General features: G+C 38.3%; 1 protein-coding gene across 4 annotated transcripts in view; it reads left to right on the forward strand.

The window, feature by feature from the left end:
• The window catches only part of DIDO1 (death inducer-obliterator 1), a 74,617-nt gene extending 55,912 nt beyond the window's left edge, over positions 1-18,705 (forward strand). For all 4 annotated transcript variants that reach the window (XM_014609586.3, XM_059713206.1, XM_014609587.3 and 1 more), the window contains 4 exons: positions 507-660; positions 2,247-2,336; positions 3,035-3,230; positions 13,521-18,705. In XM_014609586.3, coding sequence (XP_014465072.2) covers positions 507-660; positions 2,247-2,336; positions 3,035-3,230; positions 13,521-16,942 — 3,862 coding nt within the window. In that variant the 3' untranslated portion in view covers positions 16,943-18,705. The remainder of the gene's footprint in view (positions 1-506; positions 661-2,246; positions 2,337-3,034; positions 3,231-13,520) is intronic.
• The last annotated feature ends 60 nt before the right edge of the window (positions 18,706-18,765 follow it).

Below are 18,765 nucleotides of genomic sequence, written 5' to 3' on the forward strand. Positions count from 1 at the left end.
CTTTTTTCCCCTCTTTTGCTTTTATTTTTGTTTCATTTTTTGAAAGCCAGCCTTTACTTGTAGTTATATTTAGCTTTTTAATGTGAAGTTTACAAGCCTATTTAGTACTTATTTAGTGAAAGATGCTTAATCCAGTTCACTTTACAGTTGTACAACAGAACAGTTGCATCCTTTTATTCCCCATCTCCACACACATGCTTTTATTTTCAATATCCCAGGGCAGGGGGTCGGACTTGATCTGCTGAGGTCCCTTCCGGCCCTAAAAATCTATGAAATCTCCATGCATTCTACTAAAATCCAGTTTGTTTCCTAGCATAGTTTATATAGATAAATTACATAAGTCTTTCACTTACTTGGATTCCTTGTAAATAAAGAGGTTTACATCTTTGTAGCATATTTATTCACTTGCTAAAAATGTATGAAATAATTCAGGGTGGACAGTAGAAGATAAAAAAGAAAAGGAAGTTCACTTCTGACTTTCTTCCCTCCATGTTTGTGTCTTGCAGTGTCACAGAGGCACGGTCACCTCAGGATGGAGATACTTCCCTCTTTCTCTCTCGTCTCAGCACCATTTGGAAAGGATTTATTAACATGCAAACTGTGGCGAAATTTGTCACTAAAGCATACCCTGTCTCTGGGTGTTTTGAATATCTTAGTGAGGTTAGAACACACTGTGTATATAAAATAAACCAGTATTTCCTATTATAAAGATTTTGGTCACTTGCTAATTGTTGTCACAGTGCAAATATATTAGAACTAAATGGCATCACTTTAATCACTTCAGTCAAATTGTTTTCCTTAGCATGCTAATGTGAAAGCTATAGAAGTAAGAGGCCTTTTAACCACAAATAAACTGAGATATCTCAAATATTTTATATTACAACTCTCATTTCTAATTTGCTATTGACTGGGTACACACTTGATGTAAAACAGTCTGATTTAATATTGATGCTGATTTGAGATTGTCAGATATTTACTTAATTTCAACACGTCTGCAGTATTCCTGAACAAATTATTCAGGAATTTAGTTTAACTTCCCTTCCTCTAACACCAAACACAACATTACAATATTGAATGAATGGGTATTTTGTGTAAACAGCCTCTGTGCTTCTTTAATACTGGTAACAATGTTAAAACATAACTTCCTTGTTGAATATACAAGTGTTTACATAGTAGTTGTAGGATAATCAATGATAGATAACTTCAGATAAGCATCTTTTACATGTTTTAGTTATTGCACTGGACAGTTTAAGTAGTTTTCTTTTATGTGACCAGTATTCTTACTTTTAACCATCTTTAATTGTGCTATGGGAGAGTTATTTAAATTGAAAGATTCTTACTATGTGGATACAGTTGCAGTGGGCTCCACAGGTTAGGCCTGTGTCAATTCACAGATTAGGCCTGTGTGAAACCCAGTGAAATGTTGAAACTTTGTAGGTCCAGTAAGATAAGGTTTGATTTTCATATTACTTCTGACCCGCATGACTTTTACATAGGTTTCTAAACGTGTAATGTCTCAACAGTTTGCAGCCTATTTTTTTTCACATTTAAAAATGCATTCATTTTCTTTTAGGGCAACTATGAAGTGTAGTTCTACAGTTCTAAAACAGATGCCCATTAAAATTAATTTACAAACAGAAAAAAAGGCCTTGGGATCCTTGAAATCCTGTAACAGGAATTATGGCCTTGTTTTCAGCTTCACTTTGTGAAATGCTGTTTTAAAGGATATGGCTGGTGCTTAAGTCACTCTTTTCTTGTAAAAAACAGTTATTTAAAATATGGCCTCTACTTAAAACTTCTTTAGGGATAGCATTTAAAAATACTTCTGCTGCTAGACTTGATGAGCTGCTGATGAAAAGAGCTACAACTATTTTATTTTTTATATAAAATTTAAATTGTAATAACTACTCACTATCTCATTGAGCAAAGGCAGTCTCCAGTCAAAACAGTATGCATCTCTGAAGTCACTGGTTCCTAAATTACATTAAAGCCTCTGCTTCCTAGGGTGCAGCATCTGTGAGATTGATGGTCCCCAGTCTTTGCTGGCCAAGGGGCAATATTACCAAGCAAGGAAACTGCTATGGGTAGCAGCATGCTTTACTCTTCCCCATCTTTAAGATTTGAATTTCCTTTGGCTGCAAACAACATTTGGGCACCGTTACACTAGGCTACTGGGATTGGGAATCTGTACTGCTCTTAAACAATATGGCTTTGTCTCATATTGCCATCTAATACTTCTTGTTTAGGATTTACCAGATACTATTCATATTGGTGGGAGGATCTCGCCGAAGACAGTCTGGGATTATGTTGGCAAGCTCAAATCTTCTATTTCTAAGGTACTCATTTAAAATCCTATGTGTAGTAGTGAAGAAGAAAATTATAATATTATAAATGACAGAACTACTACAGTTTTGATGATAGACATTGGATAACATTAGAAATGACCCAAGATCCAAGAATTTGATTAAAAGTTCATACTCCAGATTTTTTTTCAGTAGATCCAATTTTTAAACTTCTGTATTCTGAGCATCTTGAGTTTTTTGATGCTCTACAGTGAAAAATGGCTCAAGCTCCTCAGTTTCTCTTTATCTTTGAGTAAATGTTCTAATAAGTGAAACAAAATTTAATTCTTTTATCAACTGTTTAAACATGAGTTTGAAAGAATAGGGAGTATCATCCAATATATGCAAGAAATGTTACCATTAAAAACGCTTCAAAAATGGAAAATTTGCATAATAGAATATGAATTGCTATTAAAATGCATAGTAAGAGTCTTCATTTCATTCGTATTCTCTAAATGTTAATAGCTCTGATATTTAGATATACAAAAGTATAGTGTGCGTTTTAAATTAAAATAATAATAATTTGAGTTAGCGATACCAGTGTTGGTTACTGTATTGTCTTTACGTTGGAAATTAGTGTCGTCATTGCCACAATTTATAGATATTGATAATTCCCAAAAGTGTCCCTCCCCACACTTTTTTTCTAGTGTAGCAGTAGTTAAACATTTTCCCCTTGTACTTCTGTGTTGTAGGAGCTGTGTTTGATTCGTTTCCATCCTGCAACAGAAGAGGAAGAAGTGGCCTATATTTCTCTCTACTCCTATTTTAGCAGCCGTGGTCGTTTTGGTGTTGTAGCTAATAACAACAGACACGTGAAAGACCTCTACCTGATCCCACTGAGTGCTAAGGACCCAATTCCATCCAAACTCTTGCCCTTTGAGGGACCAGGTAAGCAACAGATTTGTGGGAAGTTAAATAGTACTCCTCTTAATCATACCAACAAGCATTCTATCTAAGCCAAATGATGATGCTGGATTTAGGTGTAATAGATGCTCTCATGTAAGTACCACTGGAAAAGGTAATCCATTATATAATGGCAATTTAAAAAGAAAAAAAGCAGCTGGTAAGTTGGTAGTAGAGTTGCAATGAGTCAGGTCTTTGCCCCCCCGAGATAAAATAGCCTATAATTTTTGTAGCATTACCTCTAAAAATCCTGTCCACTATTATGAGTTTGAATTCCCCTATCAAACTAGATATGTTGAGTGATGTCTTATAAAACCCACCTGCCTCAACCTGCCTATGACAGCCTCAAGCCAACGGGAAATTATAACTTTTGCCAAGCAGAGGAGTCAAGGTACCTACTAAGATGAAAAGTAATATTTGGAACAGCCTCTCTTCATCATCAGTTCTTGTGAAGTATGACATGCGTTTGTGTGTGCGTGTGTGTGAATGTGTGTGCGCACGCATGCTTCAGCTCCGCTGTTCTGATGTGAATAAGCAAGCGTTAGCCAAATCATTCAGTCTCACACTAGCTTGATTTAAAAAACTCTAGCTGTGTAATAGGTGGCAGAAAATGAGTGTACAGCCGCGTCATCCTAATCAAACATTTATTTCTCAAACCATTGGTAGCAAAGTTTAGCTTGAGTTTGCTCCTCAGTGAATGTGTGTGGCTTGGCAATTGAGTGAAGAAGTGAGAATGAGGGGGTATGAATTCAGCCCTGAAATGTCATTACTTGGTGTTGAATCTGACACCATCTGAGACTGACAATTAAGAAGAGTACAAATTGATTTTCCAAACAAGAGAATTTTTTTTGGCACAAAGTAGCGACTTGAGAAGCTAACAGAGTATGATTTGCAACCCAAGGATCACTTGATTTGTCATTATAGCTATCTACAAAATGCTGTAAAGTCGTGTATCATATCCTGCAGCATGCTGAGCTCCTTTCGTGAGAAACTGAATGTCCTCAACTCACATATAGCAGGAATTAGGGTCTATTTGAATAATAAAATGTTCTCATACACTCCCTTGCTTGTGATGAGGTTTCATAATTGGGTCAGTTCTTGGTGCTCCCTGTTTAACAAAAAAAAAAAAGTGTGTGTATGTGTGTCTGTCCTACACTGTCTCAAAAAGTTCAATCTCTGGATCCTCAGCCTTAGAGTGTGAGCAAGAAGTTTTAGCTTTCTAGCTATCCAACTGCAGCTAAAAGGCCAGTGTCAGTTCCTTTCTATCTGTCTTGGGTATTTACATGATCCTCATTAGTATGGTATCTGAACACCTTGTAGTCCTTGATACGTTTCTCCTCATTGTGCCCTGCGAGGTAGGCAAGTACTGTTGTTATTCCCCATCTTATGCCTGGAAAACTGAGGGACTCGTATAAAGCGACATGGTCCAGGTCACAAAGAAGACCTTTGCCTGGGACATGGGAAGCCCAGGTTCAGTTCTGTTTTTCAGAGTGGCCTAACCACTGGACCTTTCTTCAGTCACCACAAATGAAATGCACACAGAGTCCTTTCCTCTCTGAGCCGGGATAAAATGGACTTCAGCCCCCGAAAGCTTGTGTACGGGAGAGAGAGAGAGAGAGAGGATAGTAGTAGATTTAGATATCTACTTTGCTTAGTGTGCATCTAAGATGCAAATCTACCCCGCCTTCTCCATGATGACCAAGAAAAGGACTAGCTTACCAATTGTTGCCAAAGAACTCCAGTTCCCTTTAAACACAATACCTTAGAGAGGCACCTGCAAAATCTGTCTTTTCTACAAGCCATGTTAAAATCGGACTTTGCTTAGCTTTACACACTTCCTTTATCCATTTCTTTTAATTGACTTTCTTTAATCGCAAGACTATAGTATATGTGGTTAATCTGTTTCGCTTAACTTTTCTTAGTTGGATTTTGCAATGTGAACATTTTCTGATTAAAACTTGATTGGGGTGGGACAGATCTAAGGTGAAACTCGCTTCAGCACTTAAGGGACCCTAAGCACTTTGTGCCAAACTTAAGTGAACTTTATCCAAGACCCAGTTCTCAGTTTAATTAGGCTATAGTTAGACAAATATATATTTCTAAAACGTTGTCTTGCTATTGAAATCTTTCTCAAATTTCAAAATTTAATCAACCCTTTATTATTGATATTTCAACCAACACTTGTTTTAAAATAAGCATTATTTTTATTGGCTATTTGGCCATTCACGAACAGAAACATTGGTTGCTTGTGGGTTTTTTGGTTTTGTTGTTCTGTTGGGGGGGGGGAGTATAGACCATACTTTCTTAAGTTGGTAACAACTTTGAATTCCTCAGATTTGCATGCCCAACTTGAGACAGTAGGGGCCTTAATATTAGTCTCAGAGCCTGCAAATCAGGTCTGTTCAAGGTGTCTCAGGCTGGGCATCCCAAATCATTAGTTACTTCTGGAAAATCTTGGCCTGTTGTGATATGTACTTTGTGGTACAGGTACCTCTGATTTTTTTTTTTTTATTATTATTATTTTTTACCTTCTCTGCTCCCCGGCTGACAAGGATTCTTGTGTTTATAGAAGCACAGGGTCTCTAGAGGAAGGGGAACTCATTTGTCACTCAAATATATGTTTTGGGTTTGTTGTTGGACTCCAGAAAAATTTACATCAGTCCCCAGCAACCTTTAATTGTTAGTAGGGATGCAGGGGGTGAAATAAGGGATTTTTTTCAGTCAAATGTCCTATTCTAGATAGGTCATGATAACAATATTTAAGGAACTGTGACTTCTTTTCATTTCTCTGTTTTAGTTTGCCAAAATATTTCCTAGTTATCAAAAACTAGTGTTGGGAAAATTTAGCTTGTTGAGGTTAGATAGTTACATCTGAAAGGATTTTTCTAATATATTTTAGTAATATTGCTCTTCAGCATGCCTATGCACAAATGAAAACATTTTGGGGTGTCAGACTAAGCTAATTGTTATTTTAATAGGATTAGTCCAACATTTGTATTGATTTATAAACAGGAGAGTCTGAAAGTTTAGTTGTAGGAGAATTGGATACCACTTTTAGGTATAGAAGGAGAGGGCAAATAATTTGAAAGATTAACTTTTATGATCCTTCTACTTTTGCCAGTAGTTTACTAACAAATGTGAAATGATTTTAATAGTTATACTTAATTGTATTAATATTTTTAAAATACATAGTAAAGGAGTAGTGAGGGCTTTCAGGTAAGCACATTTTTCTTCTCTGAATATGTCTAATGTATTAAAATTATTCCTTAAAATAATGTAATCCACATTTTCAGATATTCAAATGGAATTTATCGTTCATTCTTTTTCTTCATAATCAATAAAAGTACTTTATGGAAACTGGTTGTTGTCTCTTAATTGAATGTTGTAGTAGTTGTTTGTAACAGTCTCATTGTACCTTTAATTACCGTTTAACAGTACACAAAGTATATCAGGAAGTCTGTGATGGAAAACACAATCATAAGCGAGCAAGTAGCTGTGGTAAACAAGATAACATTTTTTTTAACTGCCATTCCAGAAATACTAGCTAGAACGTACGAGAATTGTGCAAAATTACAGATTATGAGTTTTCTGTTAGGCTGATGTTGGGACACATCTAATGACATCCTGAACAGACGTCATACCTAGAAACTTCACAAAAACAAACATCTCCCTGCTTATCTTCCCCCCCCCCCCCCCCCTTTTGTTTTTTTAGCTAGGGTTTAAAAATGAAAAGTGGCAGAGACATGTTCATTGGGTATATCCACTCTTCAGATAATGACTACTTCACTTCTATCATCTGGCTCTTCTAGGAGGTGTTTTTTTTTCTGCTAGAAGTTTGTTGTATGTTGATGTCTCGCATCCAAATAATTGTCTGAGTTTCTCATACACACACAATGAACACTTTGGGGGGAGCACCTTTCATCTGAAGCTCTCAAAATCATTTTGCAAAGCAAGGTAAGCAGTTGTACTGAAAAAAGTGCAAAGATGTTCTACTGTGCCTTTATCCACTGGACTCGGCTGCCATATAGCATGGATTGAATTTTGCAGGAACGCAAATCTAAATGAGAAGACCTATTAGAAGTTTTAAAATGGTGCGTCTAACGGCTTCATGTTTACCGGTAATGTGTTTTTCAGTGTGATCACCCTTCACTTGCTAGGAGTCTTATTTGAGGAATCATTTTTGTTAGTCTCACTTAGGACATCTGACCTATCCTGCCGCACCACAGCAGGTTTCATTTATCTTCATTATCCCTAAAAAATGGGTCAGATTTGATCTCAACTATCTAGTGAGGGTAATGTCACGGTATTTTCAATAGTCTTTTTTTTCTGTATTGTGTTATTTTTTGTATTGTATGTCTATGGATCCTGCTTTTGGACTAAGAGCCCATGCTGCTTACTACACTGCACATTTTTAGTGTCTTGCTTTAACATAACTCCATTACTATTATTTTCCCTCCAAGTTTGACACACAATGTCTCCCTGCCCATTTTATATAATTTCTTTTTAAATATTATTGAAAGTCCTTTTTAAATTTTGCTGTAAATTTACTGCAATTGTAAGACATTTGGGGAGAAAAAATCCTTTTTATTCTTCAGCTGCTCCTGGATTTTGTCTGTTCTTAAGATACAGTATCTAAAGCTTTAGATACTGTATTCCCACGCAGGTCTAATGTGTTCTGAATGAAACTGGAGTTACTATATGTTCTATTCTTACAATCACAGTTCTATTACAATCCTTTGTAGCAATTTCTTTTGTTGTGCCGTGGTTGTATTTGACCCCAATTCAGTAATGCCATCACAAACATCTGTATCTCCCTACTTCTTCACTTGTGTTTTCTCCCACTGAACATTCATGTCTATTTGGTCCTTCAATCATAATACACTCGCATCTGACTTTGACTTCAACTCTCCTCTCTTTATTGCCTGTAAATAGGATTAGCATATTCTCAAACCCATCCACTAGGCTTGTAAAGAAAACAGCAAATAATCATAGAGCCAGAGTGGACATCTGCAGCTCGCAACATCTCTTGCAGACTTAACATTAAAGCTCCTAATATGAAAGGATTAATAATTGCTGCTGGATCATTTATTAAGCTAGTTGTACAACACCAGTTCAAAGCTCATTGTGAGACTGTGACAAAAAAACCTGTCCCATATCTCACTGATTCTTTCAGTCAGCATGTGTATGTTAACATAATGCAGCATTGCAAACTCTGGGTGGAAATTTGCATACCTGAGTTAAAATATAACTACTCAAATGGCCTGATTTGCTACAAGTAAGCATTTAAATGGAGCAGGAGTTGCATATGCATCCAGATTAAAAGTTTGTAAACTTGATTTACTGGAAAAGATGCATGCAAGTGAAAAGCTAGAAAATCCGTATTTTCTTAGCCACAATTATAGGGTCTGGGTCAAATTTGGCAGCTGACTTTCAGATGTATGCTGGAATAAAAGTGTTTTATAAAGAATTAAGCATTAAAATCTACTTGTTGATTTTACTTTGTTTATGGTACAGCCTAACTTCCTTTAAGCACTTTTAAAACGCTTTACCACCTGAGAGCCACTTATCATAGAATAATTGGAGATGGGAGCTAAAATTTTCAAACTTTAGTGCCTAAAATAAGTAGGGCATTAAAGCCATATTTTGATCTCTACACAGAAGAGGTCTGATCTTTTGAAGTATAGATCCACCGTCAAATCCCCTTGATTCAGTATGACATGGAGAGGTGGTCAGCACCTATGACAATGGGATCCTAGAAAGACTATCTTTTCCCAAGAACAGTAATCTATAATAGTGTGTCAAGTTCTGTCCCAGCTGATTCCTATCTCACCTCGACCTCCATGTCATCTTTTGCACTCGAAAATAAAGATGATCTGCAAGCCCAACTTCTTCTAGTGCAGCCTGCCTCTTCTCTCCCAGTACTGATCATTTTCAGCAACTAAAAAATATACAAGAGGGAAAAAACAATTGAGAACTTTTATGAAACCCAAATACAGATATCCAAGGAAAAACTCACAGGCAAATACCTGGAGGGTTAGCACTTGTATAATAAACTGAAACAAAGGCATGCTTACTGTCATAGGGAGAAATACTGTCTCACTAGACACAGAGATTTTAACTCATTGCTTATGGGACTTTGCCCCCCCATTTATAACAAGGAATTGGTTTTGATTGGATGCAGAGGGGTCTTTATCACAGACCATGCGTTCTCAAACAATACACGGTTTAGCCCACGTCTGAGCTGCAGTACTTGGGAAGAACTATGCAGATTTATGTATCAAGACAGCGTCTATAGCATTATGCCTGAATGTTGTTTCTATGAAATAAGTGTTCTGTAAAACAATCTTCTAAACGTTTGCTTTTAATTCTTACTACGGCTGCGTCCAGACAAGTGCAACCGTGTGGTAAGTGACGCTGCAGACATGTCTGTGGCGTCACATACTGCACGTTCAGCTGTTTTCCGTGCTGCAAGGGAGCAGCATGGGTGTTGTTTGGGTTTGGGGTTTTTTTGTTGTTTTTTTTTTCTGACCTCTGGATATCCAGGGGTCAAAAAAAATGTGCAAAGAAAAAGCAGAGAGGTGCACACAGGGGCAGCACGTGCCACTCAAACCTGGGGCTTGGCCAGCCGCAGCCATGCTCTGGTCGGCTGCCAGCCAGGCTCCGAGCAGCAGGATCACCACTGCTGCAGCCCCAGGAGGCCCCCAAGATCCCAGGTAAGGCTGCTGGGGCCAGCACAGTCCTGGCCCCAGCCTCCCCTACCCCGCACCCGGGGTAACCTGCCGTGTGCCACAGGAGGCATGGCACAGGTGTTCCCCCAGGACAACTAGTGATGGCACAAGGTGCACTGCTGTTAGTTGTCCCCAGAGAACCAACTGTCCACGCTTATGTGGACATGGCCTAAGGTGTCACCCTGCCCTACCTTCTGCCAGTCTCTGTTCTGAGGAGTGTTTCCAGTAGCACACCTCTTAAGGGGGAATGCTTTAGAGTAGTCTTGGCACTTACATTTTTTTGCTGGATCTTTTGATTAAGATGAATTCTGACCAACCCCGTTTTGCTGGCTCCTTGGATAATGACATGAAATTGAACTACAGCAGAGTTGTCCAGCTCCGTTCAGACACGTTCACTTGAGCTTGTAGAGAAGTGTCATTTTCTCCACATTTAAAAACAGATCGCAAGATATGTTAATGTTTAGCCGTACTCTATTTTAGGTGTAAGCCCCTACAGCCATCTCTTTTGGAGAAAGGCCTACCTCTGGCATATGAAGTGCAAGTGCCTCAGTTGGATTAATGTTTGACAGGCTACAGTGCCTTAATAGTTTGAAGCTAAAGAATAGTATATAAGGATACCAAAAGAAACATCTAATGATAAATGTTTTGTGCATGGGTGTTTTATATATGAACAAGAGTACTGATGAATGGAAATGTGCAGCAGTCACCTCAGAAGAAAATTTAAAGAAGTCTCATCAGCTCAAGGAAAAGAAGGACATGAAGACATTTATTCTCTGGCTTCATTTAAAGAGAACAAGTTAGAAATTTAAAATTGAAATGTCATCACAAAAAGCTGCTTTAAATACACTAAGTTATATTAGATCTCACAATCCACCTTACACACACTCGCAACTATCGAGGAAAGGCTGTTAGGAGGGAAAATCCTTATGCTTGAAGCATATAAATTACAACAATAATTGCCATGCCCCTGCTTAAACTATTTAAGAAATGCTTTTTAGCTTGTTGCAGTAAACTTCCTCATTAAAGCTCAAATCCTGACCTCGTTTGAAGTCAGTAATAAGTTTTGCCTTTGTCTACATTGCAGCCAAGTTTTCACCGCCCCCTTTTTTAAAGGATTTAATTTAAGCGTATGATTAAATATCATCCCTTCAGTGGGAATAGTTATGGTTAGTTTTAAGCATAACTAAATTGCTTTATCGTCTCAAAGGGTGTAAAGCTGCAGTACTAAGCAACAGTAAATTTAGAAAATGTTTGGTTTTTAAAACGTGAAGATAAATTTAAGGAAATAGTTGTAAGATGTAAAGTGATTTGATGTCTACTACCATAAATGAAACAAACATAAAATGTATGTAATTTTTAGTCATTGGTTTCTTGGATATTAATATACTTGTGATCTTGAGCCCCTTAGGAAACAGTTTAGTTCCACAGTTTTTAAGTCTTAATGTTGAGCTCCAAGATATCTGGGATTACTATAACTAGAGAATTAAATCAGCCCATAATGCACATTTGAAATGCAGTTCAGTACTAAATGCTAAAAAAAGCTAATATTTATGAACATACTATACCTGTTGTACCCCTCATCTAAACTCAGAAAAATATGAACAAGAGATGTGCTGTTTAACCATGAAGAATAGTTATCAATGTTGTTTTAGTGTTTGTTTTAGAAGTTAAAATTCTCTACGGTAATTTACTAGCTGGATAGAGATGACAACTGATGACCAATATTTTGTGGGAACGATAGGGACTCTATAGTAAAATTTAAAAACCATTTCTCCTCCTCCCCCCCCCCCAATATAAGTGTTTACCTCCAAAAATCCTTTTGCACTGAATGCCTGTATACATGTAATCTCGTTCCATTTACATGACAATGAAATGTGCCCTATTGTACACCCTGGATTAACAGATATAGCTTTCATAAGTATGAATAAAAGATTGTGCGCGCAGGAAAGGGAGAACAGAATTAAACGGAATATTCTGAAACATCCATAAACATCGTTCACAATGACTTGGTATAATAAACCTTCCTGTGAATTTAGGATGGGTTTTTCATAGGATTTGATTTTGAAGCCTTTACTCAATGAGTACTTTTGTTGACTTGATGGAACTACACTTGTGTGAAGGCTGCAGTTCTGCACATTTAATGTTGAATATGACAAAATGTGGACTATCTCCTTGTGCTTTCCTATGCCAGTCCCATTCATAACTGCCTGCTTGTCCATTACTTTCATAAGTATTTTGAACCTCTCTTCCATGTTGCCCCTTTTTGGACTACACTGGCCAAATCGCTCCATTTAGTCTGCCTTTTTCCTTTGACTTTCTCCGGATGCACTTTGATCACAAAGCCTGCAAAAAATTGCCCACAGATAATGCTATGTAGAGGACCATTGCAGATTCCTGATATATATGTTAAGATTACTAGGATCAAGTTGTACAATGGCTAATCTATGTAATCATTTGATTTTATGATTTATACCCTTGTCCTGCCTCCCTTTCCCTTTTATTGTTGGCTATATTGAGGTATTGTGTCTAATCTTAATTTGTAAACTCTTTAGGGCAGTTAGCTTGTCTTTGTAACTGTTTGTAGGCCTGATCCTGAGTAAGGCCAAGTACTGCCATATTTCAAACAGTACAAACTTCAGAGGATGTTAGAATCCAGGTGAGCCAAGTCTTCCTAGCATTTAAATCAGCTTATTAGATAAATTAAGGATGTCTCCAAGTCTAATAGAATTGAAACTCATTTGGTATTGGCCCAGTGATTCAGATAATGGGTATCTTACTGCTTGTGTGCAAAGAACTGTTCCATACCATAGAATATTAAGTTCTCAAATATTTGGTTTTACATTTTTCCTCCCAATTTATATCAACATATAACAGTATATAGGGTGGGGATTTTTTAAAACCCCCACAAATACAAAGCTCCCTATCTTTTTGCACTCTTGTGAGTGTATTAGTTTGTTATAATACGCTAATGAATCTCTGGTTTTTATGCTTGTATAACAAATTACAACATAAAAATGTAGTTAAAGATTAAGCTTAACTGAACCATATTTTCTGCATTTGATAATAGATTGGTGGTATTTAAATGATGCGAGACTGCTGCCTTAAATCATTATTTGCATTTTTATTGTAATTTAGATGTTTTGAATGCTTGATCTCTGCAGCTGGCTTTTCCCACTTTTATCTTTCTATACAGTATATTTACTGCTGGTCAACATTATTCTTCTTAACTTGCAAATGAACAGGTTACAGTGGTATGAAATAAAAAATAAGTGCTTCAAGTACAGAAAGTTTTTTCATATTAAGAAGGATTTGTTAATGCCAGCTATTGCTAATATGTCCAGAAAAACATCAGGGGGGACAGCTTTTTAATTTAAATATCTTGAAGTGTACTAGTGCCGATGAAAAATCTGACTTGGCAGTGGATCATTTGCAGTTCAGATAGAAATGCCATCGTCTCTCTATGCTTTGCTATTTTTCCAGATAACATGGTTACTTGGGGTTTTTTGTGTGTGTGTATATACATATAATTTTTGTTTTTCTCTTACAGGTCTTGAGTCATCTCGTCCAAATTTAATTCTTGGTTTGGTGATTTGTCAAAAAGGAAAACGCCCTGCCTCTGGCTTGGAGTCTGAAAAAGTAGAGGAAAAGCGAAGCAGACTTCAAATACAGGAAGAAACTGATGTACCAGCATATTCTAAAGCGCCTATAGCTTCACTGCAAGAAAAGAAACTTCCAAAATATGCAATTTATTCTTCAGATTCAGCTGCAAGTACAACACCACCTGGATCTCCACCACCCCCACCCCCGCTTCCCATTCCAGAACCATCTACAGTCACACCGTCAGTGTTAAAAATATTGTCATCAATTAAAAGCGGAACCTCCTCCCCCATGACACTGCCAGTTCCAACTACAGCGACTGCAACAGTCACTGCCACAACTGCTTTGTCTTCTGCAACTTCATCTTCAAAAACAGCCACGCCCCTTGAGCACATCCTGCAGACTCTTTTTGGGAAAAAGAAATCTTTTGAATCTGCTGCCAAGGACTCTGAAACTGTGCAGTCTTCGAATCAGGAAGCTCAAGCTACCATTAGTGAAGGAGTATCCGCTGTTCCTTTGTTAGATCCCATTGTACAGCAGTTTGGGCAGATGTCGAAAGATAGAGCTATAGAAGAGGAGGAAGATGATAGACCATATGATCCTGAAGAAGAGTATGATCCAGAGAGAGCTTTTGAAACAGAGACTGGGGAAAGTGAAAAACTGTATGATCTTGAAAAGCCCTCTGAAATATCAGAGCAAGAGGATGAAGCCTATGATCCAGAAGATGAAACTATCCTGGAAGAAGCAAAAGTCACTGTTGATGATTTACCCAATAAAATGTATGCAGATGCTAAAAGCAGTGTTTTGGAAACATCTGCCCCATTTGTGCCCGATATAGCTACTACATCATCCTTGGTAGAACAGCAAAAAATGCTGGAAGAATTAAACAAACAAATTGAAGAGCAGAAAAGACAACTGGAAGAACAAGAAGAAGCCCTAAGGCAACAACGAGCAGCTGTTGGTGTTTCAATGGCTCACTTTTCGGTGTCTGATGCTTTAATGTCACCCCCACCAAAATCATCCATAACAAAGAGTGAGTTATTCCAGCAGGAACAACAAACTGCAGAAAAAACAGATTTACCTTCATCTTCCAATCAGCAGGCACAAGTGGTGAACCAGGGCTGTGACCCAAGACAAATTAGAGATCCGCGACAGGCAAGAAGGATGGTAGCAGAGAACAATGACAGTGCTGATTCTCGAATAAAGTCACAAATAGCACATAATGAGCTACCCACCAGAGAAATACCTCCAGCGAGTTATCCAGGTTCATTGCAGACTTCACTGGGCAAGGAGGATAAAACATTAATTTCTCCTGCTCCATCTGGTTACAGTGAGGATAAGTGGGTGCCGAGTGAAAAACCCCCTACGTTGTCTCCAAAAGATGCACCTAACATCAAATTTGAGAAAACTTCTCAAGTTCTTCCAGAAATTGTGACTCCAACAGCTTCTGGAGAAACTTCTGCGGCAAAACCTTTACGTAAAGTCTTGCTTCCAACACCTCCGAGTACATCGCTTCAGCCTAATTTCCCTCTGTCAAATGATGGTCAGTCCTTGCAAGATATGCATAAAGCACCATGGTCAAATGAGTCACAAGACATTAATTCCTCAGGAGGAAGGGATTCTTTTTCAGGCACCATGTTTATACCTCAGGAAAAGCCAGCTGGTCACTTTGAACCAGAGAGGGGTATGTCTTCATCACAGTATGAAGATCAAAGAAATGCTCAATCCCGTCAGTTTGCAGAACAAAATGAAACTCCTTCCGTTCAAAATGAGGGAGAAAGAGGATCTCTTCCCCAACACTTTGAAGAAAACCGAGGAGGGCCTCCATTCCCTATGTCTGGGCAAAAAGGAGCGCCTCCACCCTTGATGTTTGGTCCACCTCACGGACCCAATTTTCTAGGGCAGAGGGGACCAGCACCACAGTTTCCAGAAGAGCATGGTGCTTCTATGAATAATGATGGACAAAGAGGACCTCCACCAGGCAGGTTTGGAGGGCAAAAAGGGCCTATTCCTTCATTATTTTCTACACAGCATGGACCCTCGCCTCTTTTTGGTGATAATAGGGGCCCTTCACCTTCTTATATGGGTGGTCCAAGAGGAATGTCACCATCTCAGTTTGAAGATCGGAGGGAACCTCACATGGAACAGAGGGAATTCCCAGATCCCCAGTATAATGAGATTAGGCCCCCGGGACAGTTTGAAGGGCCAGAACCACCCCAGTTTATGGGCAACAGGGGAGGGCCTTCACCATTTCCTTTTGGAGGTCAAAGAAGACCTCCCCCATCTCAATTTAAAGGACAGAGAGGGGGGCCCCCACCATCTCAGTTTGGAGGGCCAAGAGGTCCACCTCCTAGTCATTTTGGGGGACCAAGAGGCCCTCATCCAAATCAGTTTGAGGGACAAAGAGGTCCAGCTCCAAGTCACATGCCAGGACCCAGGGGACTTTTGCCACAGCCGTTTGAAGAACGGAGAGGAAGTCCGCCACGATTTGCAAACCAGAGAGGTCCAGCACCACTTCAGTTTGGAGGACCAAGAGGAGCTACACCAGCGTTTCCAGAACAAAATGAACCTCCCCCTTCTAGATTTCATTTCCAAGGACAGTCTCCACAAGGTATGAAGCCAACCCCTAGACCACTTCTAGACCTTCCAAGTCATCCACCACCACACAGGAAGGAGATGTGGGATGAAGGTGGGCCATCTACATCGCATTCGAATCTTTCAGGACAAGGACCCGAGTCAGAAGCACAGTGGTCATCGTCACCTGATTTCCGAGAGGGCAAAAACCTTGAATTTAGAGGTCAGGCTTTCGATGGAAGACAGAGAGAGAGATTTGAGGGAGGAAATAAAGAAAAGGGATTAGATCCATCAGAGACTCAGCAGTCAGAGAACCGACAAGGCAGAGGGTTTGAAGACAGGCGAAGGGATCGAGAACATGGCAGACCTTGGGAAAGAGACCGTGGAAGAAACTGGAATAGAGAGAGGGACTGGGAAAGACACAGGGACAAAGACTGGGATAAAAACAGAGAGAGAAACCAAAACAAGGATCGGGAAAAGGATTCAGAGCGGGCTAAAGAATGGGAACGAAACAGAGACCGAGAGCGAGCCAGAACTAGAGAGAGAGACTCCTACAGGAGGCGTGATAGGGATCGATCAAGAAGCAGGGACAGGGATCGCGATAGAGACAGAGATCGGGATCGAAGCAGAGAGAAAGATAGAGATCGAGAAAGAGACCGTGACAAAGACAGGGGAAGAGATCGCAAAGATCGAAGTAAAAGTAAAGAAACTGGTAAGGATTTGAAACCAGAACCGCAAAAAGAAAGTCAAAAGCCAGCCGAAACAGAAGCGTCATCATCTTCTGCTAATCAGTCGTAGAAACAATTTGTAATTAGCTTGTACTGCATACGCAACAATTTGACAAAAAAAGGCATAATAGCAAGAACTGACATAGCAATTCCTGTAAATACTGTATAGTTTTATCTTCACAAAAACGCTGTTGTAAAGCCAGCCTTACAAAACTTGTTGACAAATGAACAGTTTTTGAACTGTGAGTGAATATATTCAAATATATAAATAAGAACATATTGGACTTTCCCTTGCTGCATTTTGTGCATAATGTTTTTCTTACAGAACTTCACAGCGTTAACTGTTCTGAAATTTTGTTTTTTCTACTTGCATCTTTATCTTAAAATTTCCATTTACAATTATTACAGAAATGGAAAAAGCCTACAAAGAGCATATTGCTTTTTAAGATTATAAAGTTATGTTTTCCAGTAACTTGAACTGTAATTTTATAAGAGAATTTAATCAAGACCTTAGGAGCCATACCTTTACATCTCATTTATGTAGTGTTTCAGTGTAAAAAATCGTTCCTACCGCACTTGCTTTACAAGAGGAGTCTGATATTGCTGTCTTGTGTTCTTACAATGGATGGGTTGTGTGTATTTAAGAAATGGCTGCAGAAGAACAGTGTTATTACTTATTTGCAACTGATGGAGTATTTGAATATGATGTTAAGCTTAAAAGTGCACTATCTTCCTTTTTATAGAAAGGTATTTTGAGTTACGGAATCCAGCTATCAAAAATCCAGATAAGAAACACGGGCTTCTACATAAATAACTTTCATGAGGCTGCGAGGTTTTAAATGTCACTTTTTTGCAAACATATGACTAAAGCAAATACAACACCTCTATAATCAGTGGAGCTTTTAAAAACATCAGAAACACATTGGCAAAGAGTTAAAATTTTGAATATATTGGGAAACTGAAGGAAAGAAAAACAAGTTGGTGAAATATGCTATGAAATCTATTGGCCTTGATTCATGCAGAACATTGTATGGGCAAAATGTTGCTAGAAATTTAAGAATTTTTCCACTTTTCTCTCATTTATAGTTAAGAAGGGTGTTGCTCCTGAACTAAAATGTCAGTGCTTTTCGTCAGTTCATAATGATGCTGGTGATGTCTTTAAAAGTTGTCCACAGGAGTATGCATATTTGAATAAAGCTCGAAAAGGAAAAGATGGTATTGATCGTAATGCCCTAACCTAAGAGGGAAAAGCAATTCACTGTGAAATGCAGTACGCCGCTACTTTTCATGTATACTTCAAGTACGTCATTCTGAAATGTGAAATAGAGAAGACCTGCTAATTTATTTGACCGTGTAAATTTACAGTTGGGTAAATATTTTGATATTTTTATAAAAATAGTTTTGCAAATGTAAGATTAGATTTCGATTAACATTTGCGCCTTGAAGTCTACATTAAAAGTAGCGTTTATCCCATACAAAGCACTACAGATTTCACACTTTACATTGGTGCATCTCTGAAGTCCTTGCACACCCAAGGACTTGGCTGATTGAGTAAGACCTGTATGCTAAACCTGTAGTCAGAATGTTTCAAATGCAAAAAGGGGTGGTATTAAATGCAAACATCTACTAGGGTGTAAGATTTTTTTTAACAAGATGTTTCTAATTTAAAGACATACCTAAAAGTATGCAGAAATCAAGTGTGTTTGTTTAGGTTGACTTGATAGAAATTTCTGTACATTGTATTTTATATTGCAAAATATATCACTGTACATTTAAAATGTGGGACTTCACAGGTTTTTGTTACTGTAAGTAGAATAAACATCTACAGAGAAATGTTGTTTTTTTTCCTGAGATAAATGTAGTTGCATTGGGTATCACTCGCACGATTATTAT

This window comes from Alligator mississippiensis, chromosome 9 (assembly GCF_030867095.1).
Source record: "Alligator mississippiensis isolate rAllMis1 chromosome 9, rAllMis1, whole genome shotgun sequence".
Lineage (NCBI taxonomy): Eukaryota > Metazoa > Chordata > Crocodylia > Alligatoridae > Alligator > Alligator mississippiensis.